This window comes from Phoca vitulina, unplaced genomic scaffold (genome assembly GCF_004348235.1).
Source record: "Phoca vitulina isolate PV1807 unplaced genomic scaffold, GSC_HSeal_1.0 scaffold24, whole genome shotgun sequence".
In the NCBI taxonomy this organism is placed as follows: Eukaryota; Metazoa; Chordata; class Mammalia; order Carnivora; family Phocidae; genus Phoca; species Phoca vitulina.
This window is the reverse complement of record NW_022589727.1, coordinates 11,398,739-11,412,933: the sequence shown is the minus strand read 5'-3', so window position 1 is coordinate 11,412,933 and position 14,195 is coordinate 11,398,739. Positions and strand designations below refer to the sequence as shown.

Sequence of the window (14,195 nt, the reverse complement as noted above, 5' to 3'; positions counted from 1 at the left end):
TCTTCCTTTTTCCCAGGATATAAAACAATTATCCAAATTTGTAACTGGGCATCAGACATGACACATTTAAAGACAAAATTCATTTGCTTGTGTAAAACATGGCCACCAAGGACTGTAGGAACAAAAATTGTATTTCATGTTTGGAAACAATTGGTTTGGCCTGCTGTAATTAATATGGTTGGCATTCATTTTAAATAAAGAATATGTTAAACCCTTTGAATTAAAAAATAAAAGCATCTAATAAATCTATACAGTGAATAGCATGTCTTTATTCTATTTACATTTGTTATAAATATAATACATTTTTGAAAAGCTTATTTTTAATTAACTTGAGTAGATTTATATTTTAAACAGATCAACTCAATTGTTAAAGTTACATAATAAAGAATATGATAATTTAAATGACAAAAATTTTCATATTGTGAAATAGTGCACCCTATGCTGAGATGAATGAGGAAAAAAAAGTCAAACCCCTTTCAAAACTATATTCAAAGCATCAGAAAAATTTTTTTTCTTTTTACAAAGTTATGTATAAGCCATAGGAACCACCAGATACTGAAGTATGAAGACTCTATAACCAAAGTTCAAAACTGATTTTAGAGAATTGTGTGATGCAAGACAGGAAAACTTGTATTTAACACTCTATAGAACTTCACAGTAAAGCTGGAATTTATAGACTAATGGCTTAACAGGAGTACTGCCAACAAGGCCTTTCCTTCCTCAGAATCATCTGGTAATATTCAGATACCATCAATAAGTTGTAACAGCAGACTTAGACATTGGTTTTTAAGACAGGGCTTAATAAGGTACGTGGATATGTTGAAACTCTGTATTATGAGTATGTAAATTATTACCAGGGTTTCAAGAAATACAAAAAAAGAATGTAAGTATTCTCAGTCCAACGTGCTTTGCATCATCAACACATTGACAAGTCGAAAGTATTTTGCAGCAATCCGACACCAACCTCCATAACAAGTTAGGTACTTAAAATACTGCTGTTAAAATCCATTCAGTAAGATAAAACTGATTCTTGTGGATTTCAGTACAAATGTGCAAGTTGTCACACATTATTGATGATGATCAGGGCAGGCATGGAGTTCTGCTGACTTGTTTCAAACACTGTAACTTGGTCCGATAACTTGGCAAATACCCTAGGCGTTCCAAGGTTATAAACACCTGTATGAACAAAGCATGCTTTCAGCTGCAAACTGTGAATCTCCTGGCTTTTAAGCTGAAGTTTATATTGTGTTTGTCCAAGCCATGTAAATGATCCATGGATTTCCAATGCTTCTGGACTATGTGGGAGAAGGAAAATGGTAAGTTGGAGGGTTTTTCTTTATAAACTTTTTCCCGAAGTTCTAGTAACAGATCCCTTTCATCTAGAGATTCTACTTCTAGAAACTATTTCATGAAGCCAATTATTTATTAATAATGACAAGGGCAATAGGTAGTATTACTATTGCTATAATAGCTAACATTTGTTACCAGGTACTATGTTCTAAGCACAAGTGTTATCTCAATTAATGCTCACAACAGCAGCTAGTAAATTATGGAACCTGATTTCAAACCTCAGCTTTTAACCAACTGGTTATCCATAACATAAAAACAATTTGTATGCAGGAATGCTTATAATACTGAAACTGTTTATAATGCTGAAAAATGGGAAGCAACCCAGAATCTACCAATAAGGCGTTATTTATGACACACATAATCAATCATACACAGAATGTGTCTGGATTCCAGAGAGCTGCTCCAGATCCTATTCGGGGTGTTATATAATAATAATCCGTATACACTTCACATTACTTTTCTAAAAATCCAAAAATTTCTGAATTCCAAAAAGCATCTAGCTCTTGAGATATCAGATATGGGAGTATGGACCTGTATTTTTTTAAGTATTATTTTATAATTACAAAAAAAAAAAAAACTTCTATTGCAAACTTGCTGATTTTCAATTTTAGAGTTCTTTATCACCAACAAACTTTCATAAAAATTTTTGTCTCTGATCAAAACAATTTGCTTCTTTTGGAAATCGCTTGTCATTCTGTCACCACTATGATGCAGAGACAATCCTCTCTAACTCCTCTATAACACTTCTGTAATGTCAAACACAAATCCAGGGCACACCTGAGTAAACTTTCTCTATCCGTGTTAGGTCATTATGTGCATAATTCAAAATGCTAAACTGTTCTCACATCAATCCTAAACTACAAAATAATCTTGCACCAAGTGAATCTTTACCTTGTTGTTTTATGCCGAAGATCAACTATTACATCAACATCAGCCTTAGAACAATTAGACAGTAAAAGGGTGACTGGTACTAAACAAAGGCTGTGGAAGGAAAATAGAGAGGTTAAGCTGTGCATTTTCTTTTTAAAATCAACTTTCTTGAAAATAACACTTAACGAATACCTAACAAGCTCCTTAAAAAAGACAATTAGATTCAAGTAAGGGAAAAAACTGAGTTCCAAAATTCAAAAAGACACATTATTTGTGTAAATAAGAAGGAAAATATGTTCCTACAATGCCTGAATGCTAAATATCAGAACATACACGTCCACAAAACCATTTTGTTTCCATTTATTAGAGCTACTCTTAAAAAATAACTGAAGTGTTTCTTGGTGGTTATTTCTCAAAATGAAAAACAAAAATTTATAAATAATCTCAACTAGGAAAGATCAATGAAGAAAAAATAAATCGTGAAAATGCCAACAACTAATCCTGTTCTCTTTGTTTCTTGAAAATTACTTTATTTTGAGAACTTGGCCTTGATTGACATTTGCTTTTCTACCAAATCTGCATAAAAGCCACCCTGTTTTAGAGAATATGAAAATTTCTATAAAACAAATTACGAGGAAAGCCTTTTTAAGTGAACACATTTACTCAGGTAATCCAGTTTCTGATATTGCTTTATAATTAATAAATTACTAAAGCATTTAATAAAGCATAGAATGGACAGGCAGTGACAGAAGAGGACATATGAACAGACTGGTATAAATTTCAAATCAAGAACATAATAAACAAACATAACCTAGGCACAAATGAAGGCTGGTTACATACTATTGTTAATATTTTACTCTATAAACACAAAGAATAAAGAGATAGTAAAAAATAAAATACAGTAACCTTATAAGTTCACACAAAATAACTTTAAAATTCTGCTCAATGTATTTAATGCTTTCAGAAATTTTATATCCTCTTACTGAGAAATATTTTCCAAACAATACTGCAAATAACAGATTTCCCTCAACCAAAAAGCTCAGATAATTTCAAAAACATACCCTTCAGTTGTGCCCGTGCTATGCCCTTACCTCCCCCACAAACTTCTCACAAGGAAAGGAGGGTAATAAAGACTACTGCACAGGTTTCCAGTCTGAAGCGCCTCCTTAAATTAAATCCAACTACATAATTTGTAACACAAAGCAAAACCTCAGGAACTTTTGCTATTCTGTTCCCATCTGATCCTCAAATATCAAATGTTCCAGGCCTTATCTAAATGCCTCTAGAAATGTGAACATCTGGGTATTTCCTAGCCCCAAACCAAACTCATTATCTTCACTCCTTCTCTTCCTCCACTCACTGTTGCAGTGGATAGCACCCCCATCTATCCCACAGGCATCATACTAAGTGCTTCTTACTTGGGAATGGGAGCTCCTGCCTCACTAGTCCCCATTCCCAATTTTCTATTATTCTTCACAAATTCCTGTCAATTCTTTCTCCCACACACTCTGAAACCTGGTTACTTTATCTTTTTTCCTTACAAGTTCAAGGCACCTTGTCTTTTGGTGTACTACAACAGCCTCTGGATAAGCACCCTGACACAATCCATTCTTTACATGGGGTGTTTCTCATATCTGACCTGTGTTTCCCACACTTGAACATGAACCAGAATTACCTGGTGGGCATGTTAAAAAAAAGACTACTGGGCCCCACTCCCAGTTTTGGTTCAGCAGGTCTGAGGAATGGCCCAAGGATTTGCATTCTAACAAGTTCCCAGATAATGCTGAGGGCACGGTCCGAGACTACGTTTTAAAAACCACTTTATACAACAGTCTTTCAAAAATGCTAATCTGATGAGCCACACAGAGACCAAACTGCTGAGAACTATCCCCCAGCCACCAAATTTAGCATTATTAAAGGTATGGGTTCTACAGTTAGACTAAAGTTTAAATATTAGCTCAACAATTCCGTATCTTAGTTTTCTCAACTGTAAACTAGGAACAATAATTGTACCTACATCTTGGGCTCATGATAGTGATTAGGTAGGATCAAATACGCTAAGTGCTGAGAATAATGCCTAGCACATGTTCAAAAGCTCCATAAACATGTCTAATGTGACTTCTTATTTTGAAAGCTATGGCAGCTAAACTCAGTATGTTTCACATCTTTGTTATGTCTGGTCACATATTCTTTCTCATCTTCTTATTCCTGTACGGTCCGTGTGCTACGTGCCGTAATCAAACCTCTTCCTGATGCATCCCCTCCCACATTTCTGTATTACATGAAGAACACTCCTTCAGGTCCTCAATCTCTTCTCTTTATGTTTCTATATCTTACTTGAACTGAAATTTGGCTGAGTACACAGCTTCCTCTATAGCCCTCTTGACAAGAGATGCTGTTCTTCCAACATCTTCCACATCTCCGGTCAGAATGTATCATTAATGTAGTTCCAATACCACTCCTTGATGATTTCTTCCTATCTCCTCTGTCAAAACACCCATTTATTTGTAATAAACTACTCCACAGTTTTTCATCTTTTTTTGTGTCCTCATACTGACATACTAAACCCAGCAACAGTAACTCAGTACAGCAGATTCTTTGGGGGAAGGGGAAAGGATGAGTATTTTGAAATATCTTAGGTAAAGATGAGGGAAACATCGCTTGACCTCGCATTCATCTCCTGCGTCTGTGAAGCAGGGGCATACCACTGCTCTACGCATCTCTTCCATATCATCTATTGGCTTCAATTATTAAAAGCTTCGGGATGAATTTGCTTTCTTCTCTTTAATCCCGAGTCTTGTCATCATGTGGACAACTTTACTAAGTAGACGACCCATTCAACATCTTCTCAAATTTAGTACTATTCAAAACTCAGCCATCTACTTTCCGTGACCATACTGTGATTTTTTTTTAGTCACCTAAAATAGCTACCTCTGAAATAATACTCTGTCACTCCACTCTCTGACAATTATCTCCCATCTCTCCGGCTTTCTCACTCAATTATACTTCTACTCTCAGTGTCACAGGGATGACCAATCACTTTGGCTCTCTATTTCAGTGTTTCTCAATCTCAGTTAGTGTGGTATAACTATAACTACTGTGTAGCAGTTACTCACTCCCTTCACCCTTCCCACTGGGGGACTGTGGATCATCCTTGTTGATTGTGAAGGTGAGGCTAATTGGCCAATGGAATATTCATGTCTTTGATGCAAACAGAAGCCTTAAATGTGCTCTCACAATATGGTTCACATTTGTACTCCAGAGATACTCACTGAGAAGGACATATCCAAGTAGCTGCTGCCCATTTGGACTGAGCCCAAAATATATGTGGTACAGACAGGAACCCAACCAACCCACAGCTTGAAGATGAGCTTCAAGCCAAATGGTAGCTGACCTGCAGATCCATGAGTGTGAGAATGCCTTGTAGGCTACTGAATTCTGGAGTGGTTTGTTATGAAGCATTACTGTGGCAACCATGACTGATACGGATGCATGCTGCTATCATGTGAGGACATTTAAAAAATACAGATGCCTGGGTTCTATTCCCAGAGATTCTGATTAAAGTGGCATCAAGCATTTGGATTTTCAAAAATTCCCCAGGTAATTCTGTGCAGCCAGGGTTGGAAAAAAATGCCGCATTTTATCCTTATCTAACTTGTCTTGTTTTCACATACTTCCATGCACAGTTTTATTTAACTGTGATGTTTTGTTTTTAACCCACTACTCTACTTTAGCTTGATCATTTAGGTGGTATGCCCCTGCTTCACAGATGTATAAGATGAATGGGAGGTGAAGTGATGATCAAACCTGTCCTGCTTCACATACTTCCCTACAGTGCCTAGATTCTATGAGTCTTTTTACCCCAATAAAATCATGTGGAAAACTCCTAAACATCCTTGCCTCTAAAGCACAGCCAAGGTTTTAACCACTAAGGTTAAAAAGAAGCACTGTGGGATCTAAGATATTCAGGAAGTACGTGAAGCAGGATGGGTCTGATAAACGAAGTAGAACAACTGCTTAAAATGAAACATCAGGGAATCAAAACTGCCCATGAAAGTACATGAAGTCAAAACAGGTTCAACAGGGATAAAACATAAAATTTTTTTCCTCAACTATGGCTGCACTTTAGAGCAACATTAAGACCTAGAGCAACATTAAGACCTAGACAAAAAAGTTTTATAAATAAGTTAAATGGTTAAAATTTTTAAAAATCTGACAACAGTGTTGGTAAAGGTGTGGCACAAAGGGAATTCCCGTATACCGCTAAGTGGGATGTGCAAGTTGGTTAAACTTTGGAAGAACTTGGAAAAAAAGGCAAGCACACATACACCAGGAGATTATACACAAGATTATTCACAGAAGAATTCAAAATAGCTCAAATATGAAAATAATCCAAAAGTCCATCAACAGTAGAGTAGATAAATAGATAAACTGTTCCGGTATGTTCACACATTCATAAGGCAATGAAAATTCTATTGCTTCGTGCAATAGTTAACAATTACTAACATAATATTAAATGAAAGAAGCCAGACATAAAAAGAATATACTCTATAATTCCACTTATATAAGAAGTTCAAAAAATGCCCCAAGCAAATTATAGAGTTGTATACTTAGTTGGAAAAATTATAAAGAGAAGCAAAGAAGTGACTACCAATATTGGGGGCACACGGGGTAGTGCCTGGGAGGGAATACCAAGGGGGCTTCTGTGATGCTAGCAATAGCATAGAAGTGGTTATTTGGGTGTTAACTCTGTGGGAAAAAAAAAAAATCACCATGGTCATACATGTTGTTTTTGAGCACATTTCTGTGTGTTATATTTAATAAAGAGAAGGTTTAAAAGTGGTTAGCACCATTTAAGTTACTTTTTAAATATGTCTGACATTAAGTCTCTGTCAAGGTCTTAATTTTGCCCAGCAATCTGTGTGTCCTTAGCCAGCTTCTTCTCATTCCTCTCAGAAGTTACCCTCAAATTTTACTTCTCAAATGTTCTATCCTTTATTCTCTTATCTCCTATATTACTTTGCTCCTAGAAATATTCCCTAAAATGGAGGCACTCCATCATGTGTGAATACGTTAAAATTTCTCCCTACTTTCTTCTCTCCCTGTTTCAATAGTAAGGAGATCCCTTCTGCAGTCCAAAGCTAATCCCATGATTCTTCGGACTATGTATCTTTCCATCTATTAAGGATTCTGTTATTCTCCCTATATCCCATCATTTCCTTCAAGACCATAAACATAACCATATCTTACCTAGTAAGAAAACAATACTGAATGGATATTCCTGGATCCCTGTTCATAGCCCAGCTTTCTGAAAGGGTGGTCTACACTAGTAGACTACACTTTACTTACTTACCTCCCAATCTCTCCTCAACCTATTATACCCTGATTGCACTCCCATTATATAGTAACATTCTTCTAAAAAACCATTAATGACCTCTTGTCAGATCCAATAAATAATTTTCTGGTCCATTTACTACTTGACATTTCTGCAGCATTTTAAACAATTAAACCATTCTCTTTCTTTGAACTGTTCTCACTCAAGTTTTGAGATACCACTTTCTCCTCATTGGTCTTTTCTTCCTAATTACTTCTCAACTAGTCTTCTTTGTGGATTCCTTTTTCTTTAGCTTTTCTCTCAGATGTCATTGCTCTGCAAGTCACTGTTCTCTTTTTGTTCTATCCCACCCCATCGCCACCCTTATCCAGGGTGAATTTTTCACCAAAATTCATACCTTCACTTATCACTTATAGACTGGTTCTAATAGACGTCTCTCCATCTTTTCTTATACCTGCAAACTAGCAACTTTTTGAAGTGTCATCTGACTTAGGACTTTTTATTTTTAGAATCTTAAGTTTATATAATCAAGCTACTTACCAAAATTACAAATACAGATGCCCCTTGAACAACAAAGGGGTTAGAGGTGCTAACCCCCACACAGTCAAAAATCTGTGTATACCTTCTGACTACCCAGAAACTTAGCTACTAATAGCCTACTGCTGACTCAAAGCCTTACCAATAACACAAACTGTCGAGTAACACATATTTGGTATGTTATATGAATTATATTTTATATTCTTACAATAAAGGAAGCTGGAGAAAAGAAAATGTTATCAAGAAAATCCTTAAGAGAAAACACATTTACAATACTGTATTTATCAAAAAAGATCATGTATAAGTAGACCCACATAGATGGAACCACACTGTTCAAGGGTCAACTGAACATCATTCTCCAAGAAGTTAGCATTTAGCACTTAGTAAAGCTTCATAATGCTGTCTAAATTTGAACTGTTTGATGAGTCTATACTATAGTCATTTCTTACATTTAATTTGTGTCTAAAACAAAACCAAAATTATATTTTTTCTTGGTTTTGACTTAATGATAAACGTGCTCACCAAAAGGAAACTTTCAGCAACTGAGGTGTCGAAGGCAATTATCTACCTCTAACCACAGCTGCAGCATATAGTAATCATAGTAAAGGGTAAATTATTTAAGAGCAATTTCCATAGACTCAATATTATTCTAAATTTCTTTTTCAATACTGGGGTTAATGCCATTGTTAAAATAAATAAATAAGAGTGTGTGCGTATATACGCACACATGCACTGTAGAAAAATTTTAACAAAAATAAACCTCAGACCTTTTTTGATGAAATGGATGATTAAATGATTCTGGATAGTGAAGACTCGTTTTAATGAGATTAGAAAGCTGCTCTACGGATGGTCTTAAAGGAACTGTAGTGTTTTCTGGCCTGAAAAATTTTAATAGTTCCATTTCTGGTGGCTCCTGAGAAAAGAAAAAAAATATACATGACAATAAAAACATTGTCTTGTTAAAATATAGCATATACAAATAAAAGAAGTTAAAAACAGTTGAGATAAAGGAAAGCATGAACAATACTTTTTCTGCTGTTATTTAAACTAACAGAATCATCTGCGATACAATTGAGGATAAACAATCTAGGATCAGAATCATTTATTCATTCCCTATTTATTATGTGCTGGAGTTAGACTTAAATTCCAGCAACTCCACATAAGGTATTTAATACTTTAAGACTGAATTTCCTTATTTATAAAAAGGGGTTCATAATAATTTCAAAATCTGTTGTGGTTGTTACATAGTACTTAAGCCACAGACATTGAATTGTATAGCACCTGTTTTAATAGTTGAAGAACTAAAATTGCTTTAAAATTTCATTTTGAAAATAGACTGCTGTGTTTATTATAGATTACAGTACTTCATCTGTATTAACCGAAGGTTAATCATGCATGTAAAAGTCTCAGTATAACCAGTGCCAGGCACACTGTAAACATTTCAATAAATATCATTATCACCTAAATGAAAACAGAGAATATCACCCCCTTTCTACTATTATTATCTTTTTTAACCATTTTTCTCCATTTTTCTTTACCATCCAGGGAAATTTTGATTTTTAATTTCCTGCTAGCCTAGTTGGGATTTTGATCTGCACTAGGGATTGGCAAACTATAGCCCACAGGCCAAACCCAGCCTGCTTCCTGTTTTTGTAAAGAAAGTTTTATTGAAACAGCCATATCCATTTGTTTACATATTGTTTATGGTTGCTTTTGGACTCCAACAACAGAGATGAGTAATTAAGACACAGACCTTCTGGCCAGCACAGCCTAAAATATTATCATCTGGCTACTGACAGAAAAGGTTTGTTGGGGCGCCTGGGTGGCTCAGTCGTTAAGCGTCTGCCTTCGGTTCAGGTCATGATCCCAGGGTCTTGGGATCGAGTCCCACATCGGGCTCCCTGCTTGGCAGGAAGCCTGCTTCTCCCTCTCCCACTCCCCCTGCTTGTGTTCCTGCTCTCGCTATCTCTCACTCTGTCAAATAAGTAAATAAAATCTTTAAAAAAAAAAAAAAAAAGAAAAGGTTTGTTGATCCCTGATGTATACAGCTGTAAAAGCAAGAACTAAATTTGCTTTTGATTTAGAAGTCAGAGAAAAGTGACTAAAGGTTTACTCTGGAGGAAAGAAGAGAACAGAAGCAGAACTTCTGGGGTGCTACTTATGTTCTATTTCTTGATCTGGGTCCTGGTTATACTGAAGTGTTCTTCAATTTGTGAAATTCAATGAGCTATTCAACTATTCTATATTTATCTTACATTTACATTTCTACATTTCTTCTACATTTATCAAATGTAAGATATTAGTCCATTTGAATATGGACTAATATGAGTACTGCATCAATGTTAAACTTTAATAGAAAGTTCAAAAAATGTATTATTGTTTAATATATTCTAAACATCAAAAAAACCAAGCTATTGTTTGAGACTTCTAAATTATACTAAATAAATTTCCATATGCCACTTAGGTAGAAAACACACGAACAATGGCCATAAAAGGATACCAAAGGCCTGAGCTAATTTACTGAGAGAATATTTAAAAGAGTTTCCCCCTCTCCCAGCTTAAAAGTAGCAAAAAGTATTTTCACAACCAGCGCTAAATATTTGTCCAGTAATTTGACAATAAGGACCTGATTCATACCTTATGACAGTTCCACCACAAGAGAGGCAAGGAGTAAAGAACTATTATCTTTGTCTTGTAAGTGAGTAGTAAGCTAAGGTTCATCAAGTTATGCAAGTAATTTGGTCATCAATCTCAAAGTCTTTGCGCTCCAAATCTATTATTCACAGTATTATGAAACTGCCTATCTCCCAAGCTCAGTTAATCATATAAAGAGAATAAAAAATATTTCAAAGGTGAAATACAGAGAAATAAAAATGATATGCCATTCATGGTATGTAAAATGAAAATGTAACATGAATAAATTTTATAGAAATCACTTCTTCATTTTCTAAGTGCTAATTTTGCCAATGTTTGAGATGCTCCAAATTATCAAAAGTTTATATACAACTAAAACTTGGGACTTCTGTATTAATCAAAGGTGAAGAAACAATTTTTTTTTTTTTTTTTTTAAAGATTTTATTTATTTATTTGACAGAGACAGAGACAGCGAGAGCAGGAACACAAGCAGGGGGAGTGGGAGAGGGAGAAGCAGGCTTCCCCGCTGAGCAGGGAGCCCGATGCGGGGCTCGATCCCAGGACCCTGGGATCATGACCTGAGCCGAAGGCAGACGCTTAACCGACTGAGCCACCCAGGCGCCCCAAGAAACAATTTTTTAATTAAGAAATAGATTTGGGGTTAAATTTGATATCTTCATTAAAACTAGTGGAATATTGCCATTTGTAACCATCGAAGTAAAAACTGATTCAAGTCATAGAATTGCCAATGGATGCTAAAACTAGTGGACATAGGTTTGATAAGAAATCAGACATTTACATAGGTCCAAATTATCTCCCCACAAATTACTTATTAGAAAACGAAAGGAAAAACAGTAACTTTACTGTAGAAAAATACGGTGGAGACCATCTTAATCAAATGATCCATCACTGATAATGAAACAAATTAATATCAAGTGCTTTTTGATATAATACACTGACAAGGACATAACATCACTTCTGTGGTATTCCTGCCAAAAAATGTATAACCTTAATCTAATCATGAAGAAACACAAGAAAAACCCAAAGAGGTATTATTCTACATTAAAATAAATGGCCCATGCTCCTCAAAGATGTCAATGACATAATGACAGATCAAGGCTCAGAAACTGTCCCAGATTAAAGGAGACTAAAGAGACATGACAAGCAAATGCAACTCATGATCCTGGACTGGCCTGGGTAGGAAAAAAAAAAACTGTCAAGCATATAATGGAGACCTCTGATGACATTTGAATATGGACTAATATGAGTACTGCATCAATGTTAAACTTCCTGAATTTAATAATGGTGTCTGTGATTATGTAAGAGATTGTCCTTATTCTTAGGAATACTCGTGAACTAAATGGGGGTAGAGAAGGATGTCTGCAATTTACTTGGGAGTAAATTAAGAAAAAAAAAAAATCAATGTGTACATAAATAGAGAAAAAAATGATAAAGCAAAGAAGGTAAAATGCTAACCACTGGTGAACCTTGGTGAAAAGTATAAGAGAGTCCTTTATACTATACTTGCAGCTTTTCTGCAAGTTTGAAAATTATTTCAAAATAAAAGTTTTCAAAAATAATGAGAAAGCTTGAAATTAAGATCCAATATTTATTAACACAATACAAGGTCATTGTTTGAATTACTGGATGTGCTTAAATTTTGTTCATATATACTATGAGAACTTTTTGGTAAGATGAAACAGTATTTTATGAGAAATCAGAAAACACATTAAACACTATTACCAGCTGCTGCACCACTCCATGGAGCATCTTTTATATTTTATGCTTTGCCCTCCCTGGAGTTCTGCAGTGGTATAGGCATGTTTCCCTTCCCCTCAAGCAAATTAATTCTTTTTATAACTATGAATTCTAGATTCAGTATAGAATATTTATTAGAAACCTCCAGATCACAAGTGTATCTTAATACTCTTATGAGATGCTAATAAATTTTAATTTATGTTCATTTCTCATTTAAATTAGTCTTCTGCCACCAACCCCCCCACTCAAATCTCAGTATAAAAGCCTGCACAAGCCAGACCCCTTTAAAAACCCAAAAACCAACCAAACAAAACACTCCACAGTTCACAAGAAGACCCAAACAAAGAAAACTCTGTTATTACCTGTTTCTGAGGACATGAAAAGGCTTCTTTTCCTATAGTGTGAAGAGTAACATGATGCTGACCTTCCAAAATAAGCTGCTTACTATCTTCCACTACATAAGCCTAAACATACAAAGCACAAAAATGTTACCTTTCTCGGCAGTAACCTCAAAAGTAATGAATGCAATATTTGATGGAAGGGAGAAATATTATGGCTACTTAACAATTATCAACACTATGGATGCGTCAGAATTTCTACTTTTATTTATTCATTCAATCAATAGAGAATCTGTCAAAATCTGTTTTGCTTCAATTTAACACAGTTGGCCTGAATATTTAAGGGACACATCTTAAAATCTTTTTCAATGTTCTCTAGAGCTCTTAAGAAACTAGTCCAAAAGAGCAGTGCTCTAACACAAGCCTTCTTGTTACTGGACTGACGATATACAGGCAGAACATTTTTCCTCATAGTCTTGCTTCTGAAATGCCTCAGGGTTTATCACCTAGTAGAACAAAATCAGTGAGTACAATCATGAATCTTGTAAGTGAAAATGTCACACCCTTGGATATCTTAACCGTAAGTACATACACTTAAAAAAAAAAAAAAAGGCTGATTTCATCTATATCAAAACACTGGTTCCAGCATATAACTCATCACCCTCTTGAACTGCTTCTGCCCCAGAGAAAATGTTATATGTAAATGGCTCTGATATACTGTTATCATCACATTATGCAAATACAAAGGCTTAAAAATTTTTTGACAAGCCCAATTTTTTTACTATTGGATTCAACAGACATAACATTTCTCAGGCAAAATGCTGTAAAAGTTTCTAAATGTTTTCATTTCATATTTTCAATCTGTGTACTTATTTTATCATGGCTAGTTTTGCCACCCGTACATCACACCTGGAGCAGTGTTGCACAAAGACACAGGACAGCCGAGACCTGCTCAGTGTGCATTACTACACAGCCCAGCGATGCTGTAGTTAAACACCTGCTGGGGTGGGCCTTTAGCTGAGAGGATGAATGCTGACAGGGTAAAGTTCTGAGACAGGTCTTATGTTTTTTCCAATGGTCTCATGGGATTGAACAAAAATCATCCATAGCCTTGTCAAATTCTATAATGTATTCTTCTCTCTGCACAAAGACTTAACTTTTTAAAACAAACCTTTATATTTGGTTAAGACTGGTTAGGAATTGTTCTGTGCCCCTTTTCCAATTATTTTTCACAAAAATGTTGTCTGAGCTCTTCGTTTTTCTCCTGCATCCTATTTTACTGAAAGACTCCTAATGCTTCCTGTTTCCTACTCCACAACTTAAATGACTTTTCAAGTTTCCTTTCATGCAGTGCTTTTTTGCATTATCTAGAC

The 14,195-nt window shown here is 35.3% G+C and overlaps 1 protein-coding gene across 3 annotated transcripts in view; it reads right to left on the bottom strand.

The window, feature by feature from the left end:
- Positions 1-249: 249 nt before the first annotated feature.
- TRAPPC8 (trafficking protein particle complex 8) overlaps positions 250-14,195 on the bottom strand; it is an 83,366-nt gene continuing 69,420 nt past the window's right edge. For all 3 annotated transcript variants that reach the window (XM_032421184.1, XM_032421185.1, XM_032421186.1), the window contains 4 exons: positions 12,847-12,948; positions 8,860-9,005; positions 2,242-2,331; positions 250-1,295 (listed from right to left, as the gene is read on the bottom strand). In XM_032421184.1, coding sequence (XP_032277075.1) covers positions 1,061-1,295; positions 2,242-2,331; positions 8,860-9,005; positions 12,847-12,948 — 573 coding nt within the window. In that variant the 3' untranslated portion in view covers positions 250-1,060. The remainder of the gene's footprint in view (positions 1,296-2,241; positions 2,332-8,859; positions 9,006-12,846; positions 12,949-14,195) is intronic.